Raw genomic sequence first — 22,979 nt, 5'->3', positions numbered from 1 at the left:
ATTTTTTTCCCTATCCACCCTTTTTGCATAGTCATTGGGCGGTGGGCGGAGTTTCGTTTTTTTTTTTTTGGGTGTTTGTTTTCGTCATTATGCCGACCACGGCCGCCGGAAGAAGTCCAGGTGAGTGCGTTCCTTTCCTTGAACAGTCTGAAAACAATGTCGATGTTGGAGGCAGAGTTCAGCGCGCGATTGTCAATCACTGTCGCTTGTAATTTGCAACGGGGCATGTCTTCATTGGAGAACAGCTGGGTAAATGGGAGAAAGCGGATTCACAATTACTGCTCAGCCCAGCCTACACTAAGCAAACAAGCGTCGGGCCGAGGTGCAGGCCTCGCGCACAGGACGCATAATGGACGGCGCTGACCCCGGCGGCCCGCGTTCAGCTGCGCTCCCACCTGTGTGGAAGCCGCGCTCCAGAGGCTCAATTTATTCCCATTACCTGAGCCATGCAGATAAGGAAATGTTACGTACATTGAGGGGTGCTTAGAAGATATTGCACGTTAGCGGACTGCTGAAGCCCATTTCTACAGGTGCATTCACGCGCTGCAAACATTGAAAGTTGTAGCGTATGTAGATCACGAGCGATCTAGAGTGTATGCCATGCAGTGTGACCATGTTTCTAATTATATTCACCCCCTTAAAAACTCAATAAACCGCCATGCACCCTACAGTTCTATGACTATCTCACGGCTACTCACATTGACCGCTCGTGAATTCAAACCGAAGTCCGGCGCGGTAGCAATTCCATTAACGGGTGACTGTCATTTGCCCACGATAACAACCAATCCCCTGACTGAATACGTTCTGAGTTTGCAGTTTCACTAATGTGTAAAGTGACTCAGGATTGGAGCTCTTGAACACCACGCCCAATTTAGTGCGTCGCACGGGATTGTGAAGTGCAGATTGGCAGTGGAGTCCATGTGTACCTTTTTTTACAGTCCGTGGGACCGCCAATCGTGGAGTGAACGGTATTTGGCTGGAGTCCTACGTACCGTAGGATGACAGCCTGGCTTGTACTCGGTCGACCATGTTAGGCTGCTGTCGCCTTTCGTTCTGCATTGAAAGTGAGGAAAGGAGGTAGTGGGAAGAGGAGAGAAGTGGACAGCGCCAGCGCGGTGTTAGACTAATAGTGAGCGGTGGTTGGACCTCGTCAATGGCTATTAACGGCTGACTCTTTTGGTCTTAGCTTCTGGGGTTCAGGCTGTGCATGAGAGCTATCAGTTGCTCGGCCAGGACCGTTGTGCTTTACAGGGCGGCAGTTGCCTATTGGTCATGTGTTATTATCCCGCTGTCCGTGTGCCGCGGTGCTCTTGGCTGGCGAGAAGCAGGTAGGGTGAGAGGCGGAGCTCTGTCCGGGGAGTTCCCTGCACCTGCATGTCACAGCCGGGGAGGCACGGAGCAGAGGCGGCAAGGAGACCGCAGGGTGTAGGGATGCTTTTTAACTCCCAGTCCTACATTGACTATTGACAAGAGATCAAGGTGGCATGTCTGACCACAGGCCACGTGTGTGCTGGAAAAACAGGAACGCATCATCTCTTTACAATGCAGGAAGCACTTTTACCTCACAAGAAGGGGGAGTGACGTTTGCCAATTGACTGGAACGTTATTATAGAAGTGAAAGGGAAAAAATTATTTTCGGGATAAAGTACCACCTGCTGCAGTGCTTGTTTTTAGTTTGTTTGTCCGTCATCTACAGTGTACCGCTACATCCGCCCCGCCGCTTTGCCCGACACCGGCAGCTACTGCTCAGGATTAAAATGAACATCCGGCCACTGACCAATCAAAATCAAATTTGCATCTTCAGAACATTCCTGTCCCAAAGGACACATACCTTTGCAGTACAAAGTTCCGCTTAAAACCTGCAGTGAAATTTGAGCCTTTTGTTCCCCGTGTCTTTCTTCCTCTCTGTGAATTGTTTGTGATGTTCACGTATTTAAAAAGTTGTTTTTTATGCTTAAGAAACGATTTGAAAACGTGTGTTTTGTTAGTGGTTAGTGAACCCTGCCATTTTACCTAAAGTTTTTTTTCACAATAGGGCAAAGAGGATGCTAGGGTACGTGAGGCGCATGTTTTGAAACCTGAAGCCGTAACAATCAATATACCACTCTATCTGTTTACTTTAATCTCCACCAGAGCCGTCAGGTCTGTTTACGTTCCACCAACAAGAGCAGGGGTGACTCACGCATGGCATTAACAAGGGGCTCCGAGCGCTAGATATTCAGATTTTGCAGGCAAACTCTGCCACACTTTTTACTGGATTTAATGTTACATGTTGCCCCCAGAGGGATAGCAGACCTTTTTGCTGGTCATAGTAGATATTGCTCATAAAATGCAGGTTTTAATATATACTGCTGTGAGTTTTACAGCACTGAGATTTTACAATGCTTTCCAAATATGAAGGTCATCCCCCATGGCACGTGACCCCCTTGACTTGGAGACTGATTTGGAGCGGGGGTAGGGGGAGGCGTGTCATGCAGCTCAGAGATTTGGGTCTGGAAGGCCCAGAGACGGGTGATAATGTACTTCCACAGATGAGCGGAGTTATGCAATCCTAGAGATAGACAGAATTGTCTCTGTACCCAGTGACGCTTGAGGTCCAGTTTGCGCATGATACAAAAATCGTCAGGTTGTGAGTGTCATTATTTGACTGATTAATTATTTGTTGAGCGCTCCTAGATTAAGGTACACGGTATCCTGTCTCAAAATACCGTAACGCAGACTGTCGGAGTGCTGGGGAATATTTTATGGCCTGTGAACGTGGCAAGCCAAAATGATGGAAGGCTTTGCTTTGTACAAGGTTGCACAGGTGTCACCGGACACTGATGCTTGCAAATGTGCATTGCATTCTCTCTGTCATGCTATAGAGAATTACAGGGTTTTGTGTGTGGGGGATCAGATTCCTCTCTTTGCAGTTTGCCTTTAGAGCCTCTACCAATGTGCATCCACATCGCCTCTCACTTGCCTGATCTGCATTCACAAAGACTTTGGCCTACAGTCTGGTCCCAATAAACTCCTGTGCCTGAGCTGGTTGAAACATTATCAGGAGTGCTTCATCGTGCCGTAGCCCTGGCATGATCTGATCATGAGGTGCTTTGATTTGTGGCGCGTCCTAAAACCAATGCAGATGCCCGAGAGCTAAGGTTAGTTCTGGGTATCTCAGGGGGTATGCACTTGGCAGCGTAGCCAGTACTTTGATTCCGGTTCCCTCAGGTCCACAGATACGGAGTTCCAGGGAAAGAGTAAGCCTGACTGATCCTACCTCACTAAAAACCAAATCTGGGTAGCGACTCTTGCTGGAAGCACTGCTGAACCTAGACCCTTTCAGTACCGCAGTCCTGTCCTAAGTGACTTTTTTCTCTGATCTGCTCTGTTTTTGCATTCATCGCTTAACAGTACTCAAGTTCGTTTAAGGTGTGACTCCTGTCTTAGATCGAAATCAGGGTGTGTGAAGAGCTCCTCATTTTCACTGCTGTAAAAGTTTACTGGAGAGTGTGGTAAAATCACTTCATTTTCTTATACTACTGGCTGTTGCCTGGCGATGAGGGCTCTGTGTCTCAGAATTGGTAGTTGATTTTTTAACTTTTGCACACCCAAAGTAGGATAGTTATCAGTGTCTTTGCACCAGTAACTGGTGCTTCACCTGGACTTTGAGAAGTCCTCGCTTCTCAACTGGAAGATATTATTGTCAGCGACTGGTCCTTCTTTGCCGGTAGCTTTCCACGTTTGGCACTGGAGAATATGTGCTGCTCTGACCAACCAGGAGAAGGTCAGTGGGGGGGAAAGACCAGCAGGGAAAGGAGGTAATAGCCAGGAAGAGCTGCACCGGGCCCTGCTGACTGCCTCTGGGTGTGTGTGTGTGTGGCTGGCTCTGGCTCTGGGTATGTGTGTGTGTGTGGTAGTAATTGCTGTCTGCTGAGCTCGTCCGTAGGGTACAATAGGTCTCAAATTTGCGAGAGATTAAGCTAATGGCAATGTAAATGACAATGCCATTTATTTATCTGTTTTCAAAACCAACTCATAAATACAAATTTTGTCATTTACAATGCCAATAGCTCAAACTTTTCCAAAGGTGAAACCATTGCATTGTAAATGCTTGTTCAACAATGATCTCATGTTTACACACAAAGAAGCAAACCCATTTATAAACTTACTGTAGTACTCCGCCATACCTAAAAAAACTCATCAACTCCTCCTTTTTAGTTGGGGACGACATCTTTAAGATTGTTGCAATTAAACTCATTTTTGGTAAAATTCCTCCTTTTGAAATGGTGTGACCTAAATAATCTATAGAGTCCCTCTTAAATTTGCACTTCTCAATTTTGACCGTTAAACTTGACTCACTTAAATGATTGAGAACATCAGTAAGCCTTGTATCCTGTTCCTTATCACTTCCAAAAATAAGAATGTCGTCCTGGTATATTCTGACTCCTTTCAAACCTTTTAAAACATTTTGTAAAGCCCTTTGAAAAACATAAGCGACTGAAACCAAGCCAAACGGGAGTCTTACGAAATGAAATGTGCCAAATGGGGTTACAGAAGCCGTCAAATCTTTTGATTCTTCATGAAGTCTAATCTGGTGGTAAGCCGATTTTAATTCTACTGTGCTAAAAACTTTAGCCCCTTTAAGTAATATTAACATGTCAGCAATTTTGGGTAATGGGTAGCAGTCTACCCCAACACTCTTATTCAACTCCCTGAGGTCAATGCACAGACAAAGAGAACCGTCCGATTTCTTGGCAACTACAATCGGAGCAACCCATTGGGTTGCCTCTACCTCCTCGATGATGCCCTCCTTGACAAGTGGTTCTAACTCCGCTTTGACTTGATCTCTAACAGCAATAGGGACATTGCGAACCTTACAACAAACCGGTGTAGCATTCTCTTTCGACCTAATGTGATGACAATAGTTTTTTAAACATCCCAAATTCTCAGAAAAAACTTTCGGAACATTTTCTTTTAACTTCCTACTAAAGTCCTTACCTGAATCTTGACATACCGTGGAAATGATTCTTGTATCAGCTACAAATGGCTCTTTCAAAATAATGGGAGGAGAGGAATTGGGATCTAACATTAATCCCAAATCTCTTTGATCAAACCAACTCAAAATGCTATCACCTTTCTGTGATATATAGATTTTTGTGCTGGTCAGTCTTTCCTTATAATTGATCATTCCCCAAAAATAACTCAAAAGCTTGATTGGCTCCCCACCATAGGCAAATGGTCTGATATCAGGGCGAAACACTTTGATTTTCCCCAATAAATTCTTACGATAAAATTATTTCGCCACAATGGTGATTTTAGCACCAGAATCGAATAGTACCTTAGTAGATTGACCATCTACTAAAATGTCATCTGTGGGCCTGTTTTTTCCTTCAGGACTGTGTATTGCTTGTACCAGAATCTGCCCACAATCAACTTCCTCATCATTCTCATTAGTCTCATCAAAATCATAAAATATTTCGTTTACTTTTCCCTTGTAGTTCTTTCCCTTGCAAGCAACAGAAAAGTGTCCTTTCCTTTTACATTTACCACATGTCGCTTTCCACCCAGGACACTGCCTATCATTAGCAAAATGTCCCATCTTCCCACACTGAAAATATTTTATTTGATAAAAATCAAATTTACCTACTGGTTTCTCACTAGGCACTTTGTTAAATGAAGTCTCTTTCTTAACACTTTTTTGACTTCTGACATCTTTATGCGTGTGTGTGTGTGGTTTTGACAACACTAACAGAGTTCTTCTCCTTACTTTCCCCATTCTTTTTCATAACCTCCACACTTTTAACAGAATGTTCAATTCTCTTCGCTATTGTAATAACATCATCCAATCCAAGCTCATCTTTCTGCCACAACTCCTCCTTAACACGTTCAATATTACATCCCAGCAAAAACAGGTCCCTTATTCTTTCATCAATGGAGGCGCCATCTTTGCAAGTGGATGCCAGTTTCCTTATTGAAGTTATATAATTCTCAATGCTCTCTTCATCTAGTTGTGTTCTGCAACCAAAATGATATGTTTCTAAGATGGTACTGATTTTTGGGAGGTAATGTTTATCAAGCTTATCCATACACACTTCATACTCATTTAAACTTCCATCATCTAGTTCGGGAAGGTGATCGAACACCTCCTGACCCTCTGAACCTAGGCAGTGTAATAATAATGCAGTCTTCCTTTCTGCACTTAAAATAGACCCGCACACTATTGCGTACCTCTCGAATACCTTCCTCCATTTTTGCCATCTGATGGGAGGATCTTCAGGAGAGGACAAAAAAAACGGAGGTGCAGTTACATTTTGCATCTTATCTCTATGCTATTAAATAGTATAATAAGAAAAAATAAAAGTATGAATGAAAAGACACAAATTATGAGAATATCACATGCACCTAAAACCAAATGTGTAAGGTTAAATAAAGATATACAACATTCAGTGCAACTATTTTAAGAATGGTAACTGCAAATTTGGAAATATCACATGTACCTAACACCAAGTGTGTAAGATTGCTTAAGCACATAAATAGGTGTTTAGTGCAAATATTCTAAATATAAACTCCATGAATGCATGAATTCCATAAACCATATTATAAATATTCTAACCAATTGAGGATAATACTAGTTACAGTGTGCGTGTCACTGCTGCACACCAGTTACTATTAGAAATAATAGTGTCTCTTCGCAGTACTTGAAAACAAAATTTGTTGCATATGTCACAAATAGAATATCAAAATTATTTCCTTTTTTTTTTATGTCTCTCAGTGTCCGTGTCAGTGTAGTCATGCAAAAAGAAGGTAAAATGATGCTCAAAGTATGTTTGCTCCTCACTATGTGAAGTAATAGTGCCCCAAAACGTATCTTGTATTTTCCTTCGTAGGGCAAAAGAATATAAATTCCTCAAATAACTAAATAAGCCTTTGTGATGTAAAATTAGAGTAAGTCGTTGCGATGTAAATTAGTCAAAATGACATCTATTCCACAAAGAAAGAGCATATACAAACACTCTCTATGTAAAATAAATATTGTATTCAAAATGGCTGACACGTCATTGTCATGACGTCGAGACGCTTGTCATCGTGATCGCGATGACGTGTTGCCCAGAATCCGCCGAGGAGATGCTGACGTCTTGGTTGCAGAGTTCTTTAGCAAATGATGATTAAAGAGAATGCTCCAGCGCGGTGAGTTTGAAAAATGTTCACGTTGCATTTCTCCGCATTTCTTTAAAGAAAGTGCTTTGAGTTTCGATCAGCATCAAATTACAATCCTAAATAATACTCCAGGCAAATGTAATCCACAGAGATGTATCTGAAAGTCGTATCTCCCCTAATGAGGCAATTAATCTCGATCTTTAAAGCTCAATTATCCGGGGAGATTTAAATAAAACACATCCTGGGTACAATTGTCCAATTAGGAATACCACTCTTCTTAAGTAGTTATGGTTAAGTTTAAAATTTTCCAGGAAAGTAAAATTAAATAACAATACCTTCCAAATTGAGTCTTTACAGTTCAACAACAAAATAGTTTCAGTGTTGAGATCCTTCCATCCTTATCCCATCCTCTGTCGCCAAGTGCAAAGAAGTCCAAAGATAAAAATGAAGTAAAATAGGTGTTTATTAAGGATTAAGGATCCCATCCAGAGGAGAGCTGTCATCTGCACAATTCACCAACTTCAACTGCTCTTACTCTAAACATAACATTCCTAGAACCAGTACAGAGTATTCTAAAGCACCTAGCAACTAGCATCAGGATGCCCCAGTTCACCATTGTCTGGTGACTAATACCTGCTGGAGCGAGATGCGAGTTTTGAATTGTCTAAGGTAGCAAGCTGCGGGCATACTGAAACACCGTGCAGTGCATGATTGTCTCATCCTCATATAAACCTATTTTGCTGTTCTCCATGCAGCCCCTATCCCTGCCCTGCTATTATCCCCTGCCTCCCTCACCCCCGTCACTGACGCCGAAGACACCACTCTTGAATGACTTGCTTCGTGTCATCCGCTTGTTTCTGCTGTATGACGAGCACGTGCTGCTCCCGCCCCTCCCGTGCAGGGAGGCCAGCTGCACGCAACGGTAATTCCTCCCCAGCAGAGGTCCCTTCCACTTAGGGAGCACATCACCCCTGCTGACCGCTCTCTGCGGGAAATAAACACTCCCACGATGGGATACCTTCTATTACCGATGGGCCTTTTTTATAAAACTAGAAACTTTTTTTTTATACTCACCAGAGTTTACCTGAATATAGATTCACTGTATGCTAATTTGCAATTGTACATACATAGTTCCCAGCACTAGATTGTATCCTGCTTTTTGGCGCTATCAATGTTACTGAAATAGGAGGGAGTTGACAAATTGATTAGCCCAAGATTACACATTGCGTGGATGCGGATACGTTGAAAACAATTTATCTAGTCGCTTTCCCCCGCCGTCTTCACACTCGTCACCACCACATGATATCAGATGCTAATATCAACTGAACAGCACTTCCATTGATACTGTGAGGATGAAGGTGAAGTCACAGAGAGAATGACAAAGCTTTAAAGACCCAACACAGATTTTCCTAGCAAGTTTTTCAACCTACTGCACTATCTTGACACCTCTTTTGCGAGAGGCGCCCCGCAATTATAGTGTTTTAATGATTTAAATTTTGCATGAATTTCATTTGTATTGATTTCCAATCCAAAAGATTCCGATTAGATGTAAGAATACTGATGCCCAGGAGAGAGGAGATAGCGAACTGAATGCTGGGAAAATGGCATAATTTGGATAGGAACCAGGTAGAGACGACTTGAATGTCCGGTAGGGGCATCCGAATTTAAGAAAGTGGCGGAGGTGAAAAATATTAGATGGCGGCGACATGGGCTGGAGGAGGGGGGGGGGGGAGCATGGGGTTCTGAGCCTCTTAAAAATCTGTTGTCACAGACAGACCAAGGGCCGCTGTGGGGGTCCCATCAGGATTCCGTCTGTCCGCATTCCCAATAGTTGTTTCTAAATCAGTTTTTTAAATATAAACCATTTGTTTAAATATAAACCAGTAGTGCTACATGTCTTTTGTCGTTTCATAGCACTGTAAATACATGCTTGAGTACATGTACATGTCGAATTACTGACCTTGATGTTAAACGCAGCTCCCTACATCAGAGTAGTGGACGCTGGTAAACCGATATAATACCTGCAAAACTTATCACACCAAGTTCTCAAGGTGTTGTGTCAGGGCGGAGTGGCTCTCCCAGTGCATGCTTGCATTTATAGTTATGCATTTGTGCAGGACGCAGAACTGCAAGTCCCACAATGCACGAAGATACACACTACTGAGTTAGCTGCACCCTGGCGTCACTGACATTTGCGGTAAGTATTCACGTTAACTGGTAAGGCGGCGCAGAGGGTTAATGCACCCTGCTATAAAGAGCTGAAGGCATCAGGCTCAGGTGTCACCTAACACTTCTCATTCTGAGACTCTTACATGAAGAGAACCATTAAGTATATCCTGGCAGCACACCTCCTTCCAGACTCTGCAAATACTTAAACAGTTACATCTCACGGACCATCCTGAACAATAGGCAATACAATCCCCGGTCAGACGCTATTGATCCAGCGTGGGTTGCCTCTGAAGTATTTACCAAACCGACAATTAGTATGAACATTAGCATTAGTAAACACAGTAACTTGTAACTGAAAACCCCCCAAATCCCCCCCCCCCTTCCCTCCCCCTCCTCACCGGGCCCAACCACCTAGAGGTCCATCTAACAGCAGTTCAATCAGGGTTATCCTCTCATCCCTCCCCTTGTCTGGGGGATTCAATTCCCATGTGACTATCCCCAGGCAACACCATCTGTGTAGAACTAGGGTAGATTCTCCCTACCTCTTGGACCATTAACCCGCACGCCTGCAATACTTCTGAGAGTTTGGCATCCTTTCTGGTACTACGTATGTGCCCCTCCTCCGCCAATGCACATTCCTTCAGGTCCGTTTTCCAGTTCACTATCAGCAGCCCATGTTGTGCCAGCCAGTGGATCGCTATTCGTCGCCTAGCTGTCACAAGCCCCAATACCAGGAACTTCCTGCTGGTTTTGCGTTTGGGGTCTTAGGGAATCAATCCAAGGAGACGGGTACGCACCTCTAGGGCAACCCTCCATCCCGGTATTCTATGCAGGTCCTCTAGGATAGCTGTCCAGAATACCTGGATCGTCGGGATCAAACCATGTGTAGGAAATCAACCTGTGCATGGTGGCGTCTGGGGCACCTCTGGTCTCTCGAACTGTCAATAGTGTGCAGGCGCTTGGGTGAAAGATATGTCATGTGCACCATGTTGTATTGTATCTGTTTAACTCTATTGGAAACCGCCACCTTGCGTACTCCCTCATGAATTTTTCCCCACTCCCGTGGTATAATCTCCTGCAGGCTCACCTCCTGCCATCTACCCTCTATTTTGAGGGGTGCTCCCTTTCTGTCTTCTCTTAACGCCCTATACAGGTGGGTTCTAAGTTTCCGCCCTCCTGCCACGGCAATCATCATGACCAGGCTATGCGTGTGTTCCGGGGCGCCCGGTAATGTAGGCCATAGTTGTCGGGCCGTTGCCGCTATTTTTCCGTATTGCAAAAATTGCCCAGATCCCAACTCAAGAGTCCACTTCTTCTTGATATGTTATGAATCGCTGTTCCGGATAGAGGTCCGACAGCATAAGACAGCCTCCCGCCTTCCATTTGTCAGTAGACATGACCCGCGCAATGAGCACGAAAGGCAGCATCAGCCAAAAGTCTGCCTCCGGTGCAAACGGTCGCACCTTGATAATTCGTTTACCCACCCTGGCCCAGATGGCCGCCAACAATACGCCCAATGGAGGACAGTGCTTTTGGTGCCCTTTCGTGTGCCATAGAAGCGCGCCCAACTGTCGGTCCCCATACGTGTCGGCCAGGAGCAAACATTCCCATGAAGGGTCCGTGTCGAGCCAAGCCACTCCGTGCTGTAATTGGGACGCAAAAAAATAAAGTTCCAGGTCAGGGTTTTCCAAACCACCTCTACCCCAAGTGCGTTTCATGATTTCCAGGCTCACCCGACAACGTTTTTCAGAGTAGTTGTATAAGCAGTGAATCAAGGTCCTTGAATACCTGGTGTGAAAGCTCAAAGAAGGAACCCTACATTGTGTAAAGACTTTGGGGTAGCACCACCATCTAAATCAAGGCGATCTTCCCCATCAATGAGAGCTTGAGCATATTCCAGAAGTCAACACTGCCTCCGAGACTTCTAAGTACCCTCCCCATATTATGGTGATAAAAACTTTTCTGTCACTACTTATCCAGATCCCGAGATAACGCAACACATCTGACAACCAAGAGATCCCCATCTCAGGGAATCTGAACTCGCCCCTGTCAGCCTCCGACCCAACTTGGTATAGTTGTGATTTATTATTATTGACATAGAGTCCAAAGGCCTCGGCAAACTGACCCAAAGTCGCCATCAGTATCGGAAGCGAGTGGGTTGGCTCCCACAGGTACACCAGCGCATCATCCGCGTAAAGTGATACAATATGTTCCAGGGCTCCAATTCGAATACCCTGCCCCTGGAGAACCCCACAGAGATGGCATGCTAATGGCTCCATCGACAGGGCGAACAGCAAGGGGGAAAGCGGACACTCCTGTCACGTTCCCCGGGCTATTGATATCCCGTCCGAGACACAGCCCCCCCGTACGGACCCTTGCCACCGGATGAGTATAGAGGCGTTTCACCCAGTTCACAAACCCTTCATCGATCCTTATTTTCAATAGCACCTGCCATCGATATTCCCACCTGGGCGAATCGAACGCCTGTTTGATGTCTAGGAATACCAAGGTATTCTGCTCGGCTCTGCCCTCTAGCGATTGTATGACATGAGCCAGACGACAGATATTCCGCAACGTGTTTCTTCCTGGAATAAAACCAGACTGGTCGTCATGCACCAATCGTTTGAGATACGAAAGTAATCTATTGGCCAATGCCTGACTAATGATCTTAAGGTCGACATTGAGCATAGAGATTGGCCTGTAGGAGGCGGGAGTAAGGGGTCCTTCCCCGGCTTGGAGGATCATCACAATCAGCGCCTCTCGCATGGAGGCAGATAATCTACATGTCTCACCGGTCTCCATAACTATGTCCAGGATCCTAAGAACCAAGACACCCCCAAATTCTTTATAGAACTCCGCCGCTAGGCCATCCATCCCAGGGTATTTAGCTGTTTTCAAATGAGCGATCGCCGCTATCACCTCCTCCCCTGTAAAGGGCGCTCCCAGGGATTCCTGACTTTCCGGGTCAAGGCAAGGTAGGTCCACCACAGCAATGTGGGCCTCCAAAGCTTATGGGCAAAATATTGGGCTTGGACTCTTAATATATTTTTTGGAGGTGTGTGGCAAACACCACGTTAATCTGTTGCTAGGTATAGACCAACAATCCCGGATTTAGGGCCAGTATCTGGGTAGGCTGAGTCTCCTCCCTAATCAAGCCCGCCAGTAGGCGCCCGGCTTTGTCACCCTCTGTGTACCAGCGACGTCTACTCGTGGACCTATTGTATTTACCCAATGATTCCCAGAGATCCATTATCTTTTGTCGTTGCTCTGTCCATTTTGCCGGTCGCCCCCCCCCCCCCCCCCCCCCCCCTCCCCGGGTCTGTGGAAAGGCCTGCCTCTAGAGCCTTTAAGCGGTCCTCCTGGTTTGTTAGGTCCCGTTCTATCACTCTCCTCACCCCCACCTCCGTGGCCATATAATTTCCCACCAACACCACTTTCATCACGTCCCATTCGAACTCCCTCAAACTGGCTGTGTTCCAGTTCACCTCAAAGTAGCCGTCCAACCCTGCCACGTATCTTCCCTCTATAAACCGGGTCGGTCAAAGCCTCTGTGTTAAGTCTCCATAGCAGTATTTTGGAATGTGGGCAGCCTAAGTGTAGGGGGGAGTGATCGGACAGGTAGCGGGCCAGGTTTTGTGTCTCTAGAATTCGACCGGCCGCAGCTTCCTGTATAAAATAGTAGTCCAATCTGCTGTACGTATTAGCTGTCGGAGTATAACAGGAATACACCAGGCTATCAGGCTTGCGGTGCCGCCAAATATCCAGCAAGTGGTAGTTGCTAAGCATTTGCCGCAGGGCTTCGCGAGTCTTGGGTTTAGAGTCCACTTTTGGGAGGTGCCTGTCCTATTCCCCGTCAAAGGTACAATTAAAGTCCCCAGCTATAATCAGTTCCACATCGGGTGCAAAGTCTAGTTTGCCCAGGACCGTACCTAAAAATTCCCCATAGTCAGTGTTTGGGGCATAAACGTTCACTAAACACGTCTCCCATCCAATGTCCCCTCTACCACCACGTAGCGCCCATCTGAGTCAGGACTATATTTTAAAACTTTAAAGGGGACTCCAGGTGCCACCCATATAAGTGTCCCCCTGGCAAACCCAGAGTAGTAGGTCGCAAAAAGTGGCCCCTCAACAGCCGTTGAACATATTTCAGGCAATTCCCCACCCCCCCCCCCCTCTCCCCCAAAGATGTCTCTTGTAAAAAGGCCACACTTATCTTATACCGCCTAAGATATGTTGCTCTCCGAGTCCTCTTGATCCTGTTGTTGAGCCCCCTAACATTCCATATTATAAGTTTATAGGTCCTTTGATTGCCTGCCATAAGTAGAGAATTCTGGGTGACCATGACTCCTGGTGTAGAAGGAAGATGAACTGTAAGGCATATTGTTGGGAACCCCCCACTTCCCTCCGAAAGCTCTCATGACTTCTGGTGACCCGGCATAAAACATTCCCATCGGAGAACAATAAAACAAAACAATGTAAAAATTCAATCAGGCAGACACCCACCCTCCGTCAGTAAAACCTCATTTTCATAGCCCAACCCTGGTCTGAGGACTCAGGACTCCGCCCCATCGCCGCCACCCGCCCCTTAGAACCCCCCGCAACATTGTAAGCAACAATAACAGTAAGCAAAAAGCAAATCCCAGTCCTTGTTGTACAACCAGACTGCCTGGCACTGCGCAGCCCTGCCCAACCAACGGCATTGCCAGGCCTACACAGCACACTACAGTTGGAGTGTCTAGACTGCAGTGTGGCGGAATAGCGCCCTGCCCCATCAGCTACGCTCCCACCCCTCCCCCCTGTGGTCCCTACAAAAAAGGATCCCCCTCCAGCGCTCCGTAGCAAAGTCAGGCCGCAGCACCGATGAGGTCCGTACTTAAAGCATCTCATGTAGTCCCGCCGACCAGCAGCCCCCCAAACGGCAGTCCTCTTACTTGTATTCAGGCAGCTCATGAGCCACCAGCAATAGGGTCGGCAGTGCCTTCCGGTTCCAATTGAGTTTCCTGCACAAGGCACAGTGGGGAAAACTAGTTTTGTGTTGGTATGCCCCCCAACTCTTCTCTCAGGGTGCCATCAGGCCCCACCATGATGCAACCTCTGTCTGGTTCCCCCTGCGAACCGGATCGTTGTCCTCCAGTGCGGCGTTGCTAATTCCGTTGTCGACCGCTCCGTCTCCTCTGTTCCTGCCATCCGTGCTGTAGATCCCGCCCCTGCAAGCCCATCGAATCCATCCGTTCCATGGCCTCCTGCGGGCATTGAAGAAGTGGACCCTGTCTGCATATTGTACTCTGAGCCGGGCCGTAAACATTAGGCTTTACTCTATATTGAGATCTCCCAGCATCCGCTTGACCCTCCGAAGTCGTTCCGCAGGTCTTGTACTTTTTTGGTATAGTCCAGGTAGATATGGATCTCTTGGTTTTCGAACCTGGGGGGACCATTCTTGCGGATGAACTGCAGGATCTTGTCCTGGTCCTTAAAATTAAACAAGCAAGCGATCAGAGTCCTAGGTGGCGACCCTGGTTTTTGGGGGGATGGGGGGGAGACCAAGGGAGCGGTGAGTCCGTTTCACCGCAAACATCTTGGATAGCCGAAGCCCCGGGAGGGCGGAACCAAACCATTCTTCCAGAAATAGGTCCGCCGCCGGTCCCTACCCCTTCTCCGGAAAGCCCCTCAGCGTCTTCTGCCCTGTCCTCGAGGTGGGAGGTATGCTTTTTGAGTGCTGACACCGTTGCTTGCAAGTGTTGGAGCTCTGTCCGCAAGGAGGTCAGGAGATCAGACCCCCCCTTCCCCCCCCCCGTGGTAGTGACTTTTCATTTTTCAACTATAAGTAAAACCTGTATGATTAACTTGTTATAACGTGTGCACAGGATTTGTATTGTATCTACTTGGTTGGGCTGCTGCCAACCACTACAGGGGTTTATTGGGTCTCCTCTGACCATGTTGCACCGTTCATATCTTGTGTTTTCACCTGTACTTACCGCTACTAGCAAAGGCGCCACATCTTCTTGTACACTCCAAAACCCTACACATAATCCACCTCAATAGAATGTTGGTGCCTTGATGAGCCTCGGAATGTTGGGACACAGAGAGGTGAAGTGACAGCTGGTCATGGGCGAAGCAGCAGACAGGCTGTTCCTGGTGGGGCTCTCCTGCACAACTTAACTACCTGTTATACTACTTGTTACCTGCTTGAATAAATCTTACTGAATTACTACTTCCTGTGTAGACCTTCAACACTACAAACTTGATTGAGAACCTTTACTCCACTCAAGTTAAGGAAGTATCATGGCAGGGACACTAGTTCAGCACCATCCTATTACCCTCCATGTCTCGACCATCCACTCCTCAAACATAATTCCCAGAGTAATCACCACACTCCTTGTAGGGGAGAGAGCCCCTGGTATCCCCTTGATCCATATGAGGAGACATTTGACCCAGCAGTCAGTGATGACTCATGATATTATTATACCATCAACCCACCTGCGGATATGGACCCAGACCTCTACTCCGCAAAGCCATCTCCTCCAGATTATACTAACTTCTATCACAAGGTCCTCAGCAGCGCTGCCTTCTGGTAGAGTTTTACATACAACTGAAGAGGACGAGGACCTCTACCCAAAAGTTAGAGCAATATCTCCTAATACTCAAAGGCATGCTGAAAAAGGCTTCTGAAGCCAGTAAAACATAGTGTAGTGATTTGAAAAAAAAGTACTAAGCCTCACCCACTGACTCACCCTACATCCGGGACCAGCTTCAGCCAGACTCTATGGTGGTTCATATGACATGAAAGTGTGCAAATGCATAGGACACTGGTGACGCTGCTCGGCCAGATTAAGAGAGCAGAAAGATTATCTCTGCAGGCAATCACAATGTCATGTAATCTGCGAACCAGTGGCGAATCTCTCCATGGAACTGCCCTGAAGATGAGATGGGATGAATTAGAGGAGTTCCTTCACCTCTACCAGGTGGGTTCAAAAAGTGGGGAAGCGCATTTCCAATACAACCATCTAGTGTGCCCTAAATGGAGCCGAAACCTCAGTGCAAGGCATTAACGCAAGTGTCCTGATTAGATGCCACTCCTGGATGTGCCTCCGATATTAAATCAGAGATACAACAGCATATCCTCAACATGCCTTTCCATGGGGGGGGGGGGGGGGGGAACACCTTCCAGTCAGAGGAAGGTGTGATATCCTTCCAGACAGGATGAAGTGTATTGGGGCAGGGTGGTTGTGCTTGCCAGCGCAACTCCGTCTGCATGAGGGGCACATTTGGTGTGCCGATGCATAGTCCAGTTCAAACCAGTCCTGGGAGCCATTGGCTCCCACTCTGACTCGAACAGGACAAAGCACATGGGAGTAACCTCCCCATGTCCAGACCCTCCCCTGGTAGGGTCCCTTAATTCATCCCAATCCTTCCCTAAGGTTACTTAAGGGCGTACCTGTGGGTGGGTGCCTAGATTCATCGTGAGACCAGATTCAATTCAGACACCACTTCTTCTACCGTCTGGGCACACCGGACTTCGTTTAGGCCCAACTTCGTCTCCCTTCCAGTTTGCTGCATTGTCTGTGCCTTAGCACTATACAGGAACCCTCCTAGACCTGTGGGCATCAAAGACACCTGAAGGAATCTCATTTGAAGTGAAGGAGTCCCTTCCCTGCATTCGCAGGCACCGCAACTAATCGGACCAGTATGCTGATGACTTGGAATGCACATGTGCATGCTATTTGATTCCACATACAAATATACTCAAAATTTAATTATCAAAATTACCGTAGTAGTAGTAGTAGTAGTAGTAGGTAAACTGGCATAAAGGTAGAACCCCAACCCTGAATTTGAAATACAATGCTCTGTCGTATGAACTATGGATTAAATCCAGATAGGGTTCCCTGTAAGGGATTTCTTTAACTAACAAAAATTGAGCGACAGATTTAGAATGGTTTGTATTACATACTCTCTCATTATCCACCCATGACCAATAGGCCTTCTTCAGTAATTGCTTTGTGGGTGCTGATTTATTTTCCCATGCATCTCCAAGGCCCAGCTTATACAGAAGCCTCTTGACCTCCCTAAGCCAGGTAACCTTATGCCAACCTGGTAGAGACAGAAGATCATTTAGGGCATCTGCATAGCTGTGGAGTTCGGGGACGTTCCAGATTCTGGACCATAGTAAGAGGGGGCGTAATGTGGCTTGCTCACATAATGGGCGGGTGCCTGCATCAAGCAAAAGGGGGATTGTGGGAATACTGTGGGGTAGCCTCATCAGATCTTTATGAAAGTTGTTTTCTAGGCGGGCCAAGGTGTCTACTCTCTGGGTGCCCCACAGTTCTGCGCCGTACAGTGCTGCGCTCACAACCCTTGCCCTATAGATGTCAAGAAGTGCCCCAATTGGTTTTAAGGAAGAGGCACGCTGTTCTTTGAGAAGGGCACCAGCAACCCTCTTATGAATCAGAAACACCTTTTGGTGGTGTGCCTTCCAACTCATAGTGTCGCTAATTACCATAGTAGACATTAAATATAAATTGTGACATTGTGGTTTTAGTAGACACTTAATATCATCTTAGCACAGAGTGTGTTATAACTGCCTATTGTGAAAGAGTACTGGGATTTAAGTTTTTATTTGTATTTAGAGATGATAATCCCATAACATATGACTTGTAATTACTGATGTAAAAATGTTCTTAATCATGGACAATTTTAAAGCAGTTTTTCATTTTATCTGTTGCTGCCTTGGTAAAGGCTCTTGTTCTGAAACACACCTGCAAAAATACTTTTCACCTTACATTTACGTGAATGTTAAATTCTGTTAGATTGATGTATACAACATCAGTCTTTAATTATGTAACATTAAATATTCTTGGGATTATCTTGTGAAGGAAGTATCATCTTCTTCGGTTAGAGCGTTAGATAAGGGCTAAATTGTAATAGTGACTCTAACCAAAAATAACTATCTTATAAGTATGTAGCTGTAGAGTTGTTGAATTTCAGCATGGCGCTATTCTTCCTTGCGGAATTGATTGTATGGCAGTAAATCACTTAAATGAAAAGGAAATGGGATGCGTAAGTAACATCCCAGCATTCGCTTATAAGTACGGTTAAATCTTCAGGCAGTTAACTGCAGCTTATTTTGGTTGCAAGTTGAGATCAAAATAATTAAATGGATTTCCGTCCCACAATTAAAAATTGAAGTATTGAAATGGCGGCTGGCATTCTTCGGTGTCTGTTCCTCAAAGGGCTTTTTTGCATTTTGTAAAAGAGAAAGAAGGTAAATGTTTGTATGCACTTGATGTCTTATATTTTTAAGTGCACACACTACCTGACGGTCTTTTTTTGTAGACTTGTGTCATAAATATTTACACCGTGTGTTTTTTAAAGTTTGGTAATAGGGAACAATAGGAATCACTATTATTGCAAATTCAAATTATTTTTTTCTATTATGACTAGACTGTGACAATTCTTGATAGCTTTTAACTATTGTATTCACATTGGTCTGACTCTTTTAATTGCATATATTTTATGGGCTATTGCATGAGTAAACCTTGCTAAATATTATTATTTTTTTATTATTTTTTCTGAGGACGTTCAAGCCTGGCAATGGAGAATGATTCAAACGCATCTGCAAATATAAAAGATACCAACTTGGGGAGAACTGCATTTATGCTTTATTTATTATCCTGCCTTGTTCCATGTGTTCTCAGTAATAGATGAAAACTTGTGTGGTTAAGCCTACTGAGTGGAGAGTACCATAATGCTCTACCATTCCACCTTGATAGATTAGAACATCACTCGATACGTCCAAATGCTTCAGGATTATTCTGGTTATACATGCACATAGAATAAGTGCTTTTGAAAAACATTAGGCTTCGAAAAAACTCCTTCAGTCTGTAAAACAGCACTTCACTGTAATGCACTTATTTCATATGTTATCATAGTTGCAAACACTGTCATGAATGTAAAACGTTTAGGAGCTGTTGTTTACCTGCAGACCATGCAGTTGCCATTTAGATGTGCCTGTTATTCTTCTTATTGTATTTCTTTAACTAGGAGCTTCTGAGGTTTCCTAAATTGCATGATGCCATTGTTGAAGTAGTAACCTGTCTTCTACGGAAAAGATTACCAGTAACAAATGAAATGGTAAGAGATTTTGGATTTTCTTAAGGCTTTAAATAGTTTTGTTTTAGTTTTTTTTAAAGTAATTTTATTAAGTAACTCAAAGATCTACTGTCTTAACAAAAGTTTTTCAATTAATTAGCTCAAGCCTCAAGGCTTGTTGAGGATTAGCTGACCGTTGCTACCACAGCTGTAAGAACAGCTAAATGAGGCATGAAACCATGAAAACTGACTGCACCCCATATTTAACCTAGGTCGTAAATAAAAGTTGCAATGGATGTACGCAATACCATCCCAAACATATCCCCATTTGTTGAGGCAAAAATATCAAACTGCGTCCCTTTTCTGAACTGCAGATCTGTCTCCTATTCGGGTAGAGAATCTTTTCTCATACGAAATACTTATCGGTTTTTTTTTGGTTTGGCTTGCAAAAATGTATGGATATCTGTCTTCTTACTGCCTCTTAAATATGTGCATGGGCACCTCAAGTCACTTTGCTAAAGGATACTTTTTTAGATTTAAAGTTGCACATTGGACCAACTGATTCCTTGACCTGTTCCTTTAGCTATCATAGACGGCAATGATGTAACGAAAAGTAGTGCAAAATGTTGCTCTCCAAGTGCACCATTTTAGATGTGGTCTGATTTTGTTGTCTGTCCTCCCAGTTTATAAATATCAATCTTTTCATGCAGCGGTACTGTCAGCAGAGCTGGAGGTGAAAATCTGTCCCTAAAATGCATGCATCAAAACTATAGAATTTGATTTAATTTTGTGACTGTATTTAGCTTCATTTGTTGTGTGTTGCAGTTGGCTCATAACTAAAAAATCAGGTTTGTATTATACGGGCTTACCCTTTGCTTCACCATCTTCGTTTGTACACTGATGTATGTTACATTCTTTTGGTCATATTCATGATGGTTTTCTCTGCAGCTCTGGAAAAGAAGCAGAGAATGTGCTTTATGGATAAACAAAGCCATAATGGCCATTGCAAGATTAATTGGCTCCTTCGATGAGCTAGCTCCAGCATTTAAACCCAGAGGAAAAATCCCACAAATACCCTAACGTTATATTAAGCTGAAAAATATTGATGATTAAATCTAGTTAACAAAAATCCATGTGTTATATTCCATGTACTGGTGACAGATTCACTAAAAAACTACATAACATTGTATCTCACCCCCATCAGAAAAGAAGGAAACTGAAAAGGTGTTGGACACAACACAACTGAAGAGCTGGTATAATCCGTTAGAGAGCCAGCAACAGCACAGCCTTTCAAAGAATGCAGTGGGTTTCCCTTTTCTGTTATCCTTTGACAACAGATAAAATGTTTCCTTGATAAATCAAATACAACATGATAGTACAAATTAATGTCAAACTTGTTGATGGCTCATTGGATCCAGACAACCTTCCTTTGAGTGAGCAGATAACGTCGCTTAAATAACAAGCTTTAAGTAAAATCACACAGATATTTCAATCGTTCTAAAAAGGCTGTAAAGTATAATAAAAACATACATTTAGGTGATTGTTTCAGTTAATTGCTTTTGACTTATTTTGTGTTCAGAATTGAAGCAAGCTCCAGTAAGTCCATATCTTTGCCATTGTTCCCCAATCTAGGTCTCTGAAAGATTCCCCTAATTGCTAGTGGGTTATCGCTACCCGGCGATCCGGTAATTAATCAAGGCTGCTTCATAGAGCTCTCTTGTTTATCCTCTGAACCTACACTGTTGTATTGATTTCAGTCACCATTATCCTCCCTTCTTTAGGTCCATAATTTGGTGGCAATTGAGCTGGCCTACATAAATACCAAACACCCAGATTTTGCTGATGCCTGTTGCCTGATGAATAACAATATTGAGGTAAGACCCGTTTATTTGTTTGGTAGCTCGGCTTTGTGATATGTTTAAGGAATAATTTTCTATTAAGCTTTGATATGATTCAAAGGGAATGCAGATGCAGCCACAAAAGTCTTTGTTTTAAAATCAATTTGAGATAAGAATTGATCTATCCAAGTGCTTTTAACTATACTGGCTTTTGCACCTCAATTTAGGATAATTAAATATATATTTTTTTAAAGAAGTGGAGTGAAAGGGAATAGTAAAATTAAGGGGGTTATTTTGAAGTTTCTTTGTGTTCCTAAAAAACAAAAAGAATAGAAATAAAATCTAGATGAAAGAGAAAAGCAATGGTCGGTCTAAAAATGTTCTTTTCAGGATTTCTTCGGAATCCTGCATCTTCAGTTTTATACTAATTTCTTGATCATTTCAGCCTTTGTTCTAGTTTTGAATTCTTGTCCTGCTATATCAGATTTTGTATTGCCCTTGAGTCTTACTGTTGCCTTAGACAGCTTGTAGAGTTGGTAGAAGAGGTTCTATTCAGCATTCTCTAACTTTGATATACACAATCATGTTTTTCAATTTGGATTGTGGACTGTTTAATAAGCAAGGAATTAAAATGTTTATTTGACTGCACGAACGTTCATCAGAGGTTCCACAATTCCCTTTCTTTAGCATAGACATTAGCAAGAGGCCAGCACTTCTTGCAATGGTGAAAATTCTCCTCTGATTTTTGTCGGAGATATTTGGTGTGTTGGGAAAGGATGAACAGATCAGAGAGACAAGCTGATTTGGAGTTCACCAATGCTTTATCTTTGTCTTCCTGATGGGGTTTTAGGAAGATTGTCAATACATTTGTGTTAATTCCTTTTTTCTTCAAGATACCCAGACTTGGGGTGTCAGGTGACAGAATGAGGTTAAGTTGTTTTGCTTCCTTCTCCCAGGCCACGGCATAGTTGGATCTCTTCTGCATGGCTAAATGTTCTCTCCATGCTTTGTCTACAAAGTTGTTCCTATTTGTGTTCAGTCCTCTTGGTCCCTATTTGATAGGCGATATTTGGCATTTGTGTAGAATTAAATTGAAGCTGATGTCCCATTCCACGGCAGTTGTTGGGAATCCTGCATGCAGCACAGGGAAGGATTTTCAGAATTCCCATTCTTACATGTGTGTTTAGCCCATGCTTTTATCCAGGCCCAGTATTTCTGCTCCATGCAAAATTTGGCTTCCTTCTTTAGCTCAAACAACACAGGTGATGTGTTGCGAGAGGTAACGACCGTGGAAATTGGCATGACACTTGACGACCCCTATTATTGTTCTATTGACCTTTGTACTTGTGTGGACCATTTTAGTGTGTTAGTTATGATCAATCCTAGGTAGGAACTTTTTTTTTTTAACCTTGTTTCTCCTATTGTGAATGATGTTGTCATTCTTTTTTTTTTTATTCTTTATTTTGGACTTTTTACAGACAAGAACTAAGTTACAAAACTATGCATCGTGACATGTATAGCAAAATAAAAGACAATATACAGTGACGTTGTATTTATAACTCAGTCCAGTTACATTAGACGCTTCTCAGCAAGCCCACATTGTTCAACAGTGATGGGGAGTTTTTTGCAGCATGCAGTATGATCGTACTCGCAGCACTGTCCGAGGGGATGTGGGTCCATTAGAGAGAGCATAAGTAATTACATAGGTGTCCATCACACCAAGGCCTTATAGCTCAGCAGTAAGAT

General features: G+C 44.1%; 1 protein-coding gene across 4 annotated transcripts in view; it reads left to right on the top strand.

The window, feature by feature from the left end:
* Positions 1-22,979, top strand: part of DNM1L (dynamin 1L) — an 829,340-nt gene that overhangs the window by 523,254 nt on the left and 283,107 nt on the right. For all 4 annotated transcript variants that reach the window (XM_086952767.1, XM_086952765.1, XM_086952764.1 and 1 more), the window contains 2 exons: positions 19,348-19,437; positions 21,177-21,269. In XM_086952767.1, the coding sequence (XP_086808893.1) occupies positions 19,348-19,437; positions 21,177-21,269 (183 nt within the window). The remainder of the gene's footprint in view (positions 1-19,347; positions 19,438-21,176; positions 21,270-22,979) is intronic.

Source organism: Lissotriton vulgaris, chromosome 1_2 (genome assembly GCF_964263255.1).
Source record: "Lissotriton vulgaris chromosome 1_2, aLisVul1.2, whole genome shotgun sequence".
NCBI classification, from domain to species: Eukaryota; Metazoa; Chordata; class Amphibia; order Caudata; family Salamandridae; genus Lissotriton; species Lissotriton vulgaris.
This window is presented reverse-complemented; position numbering and strand designations above follow the sequence as displayed.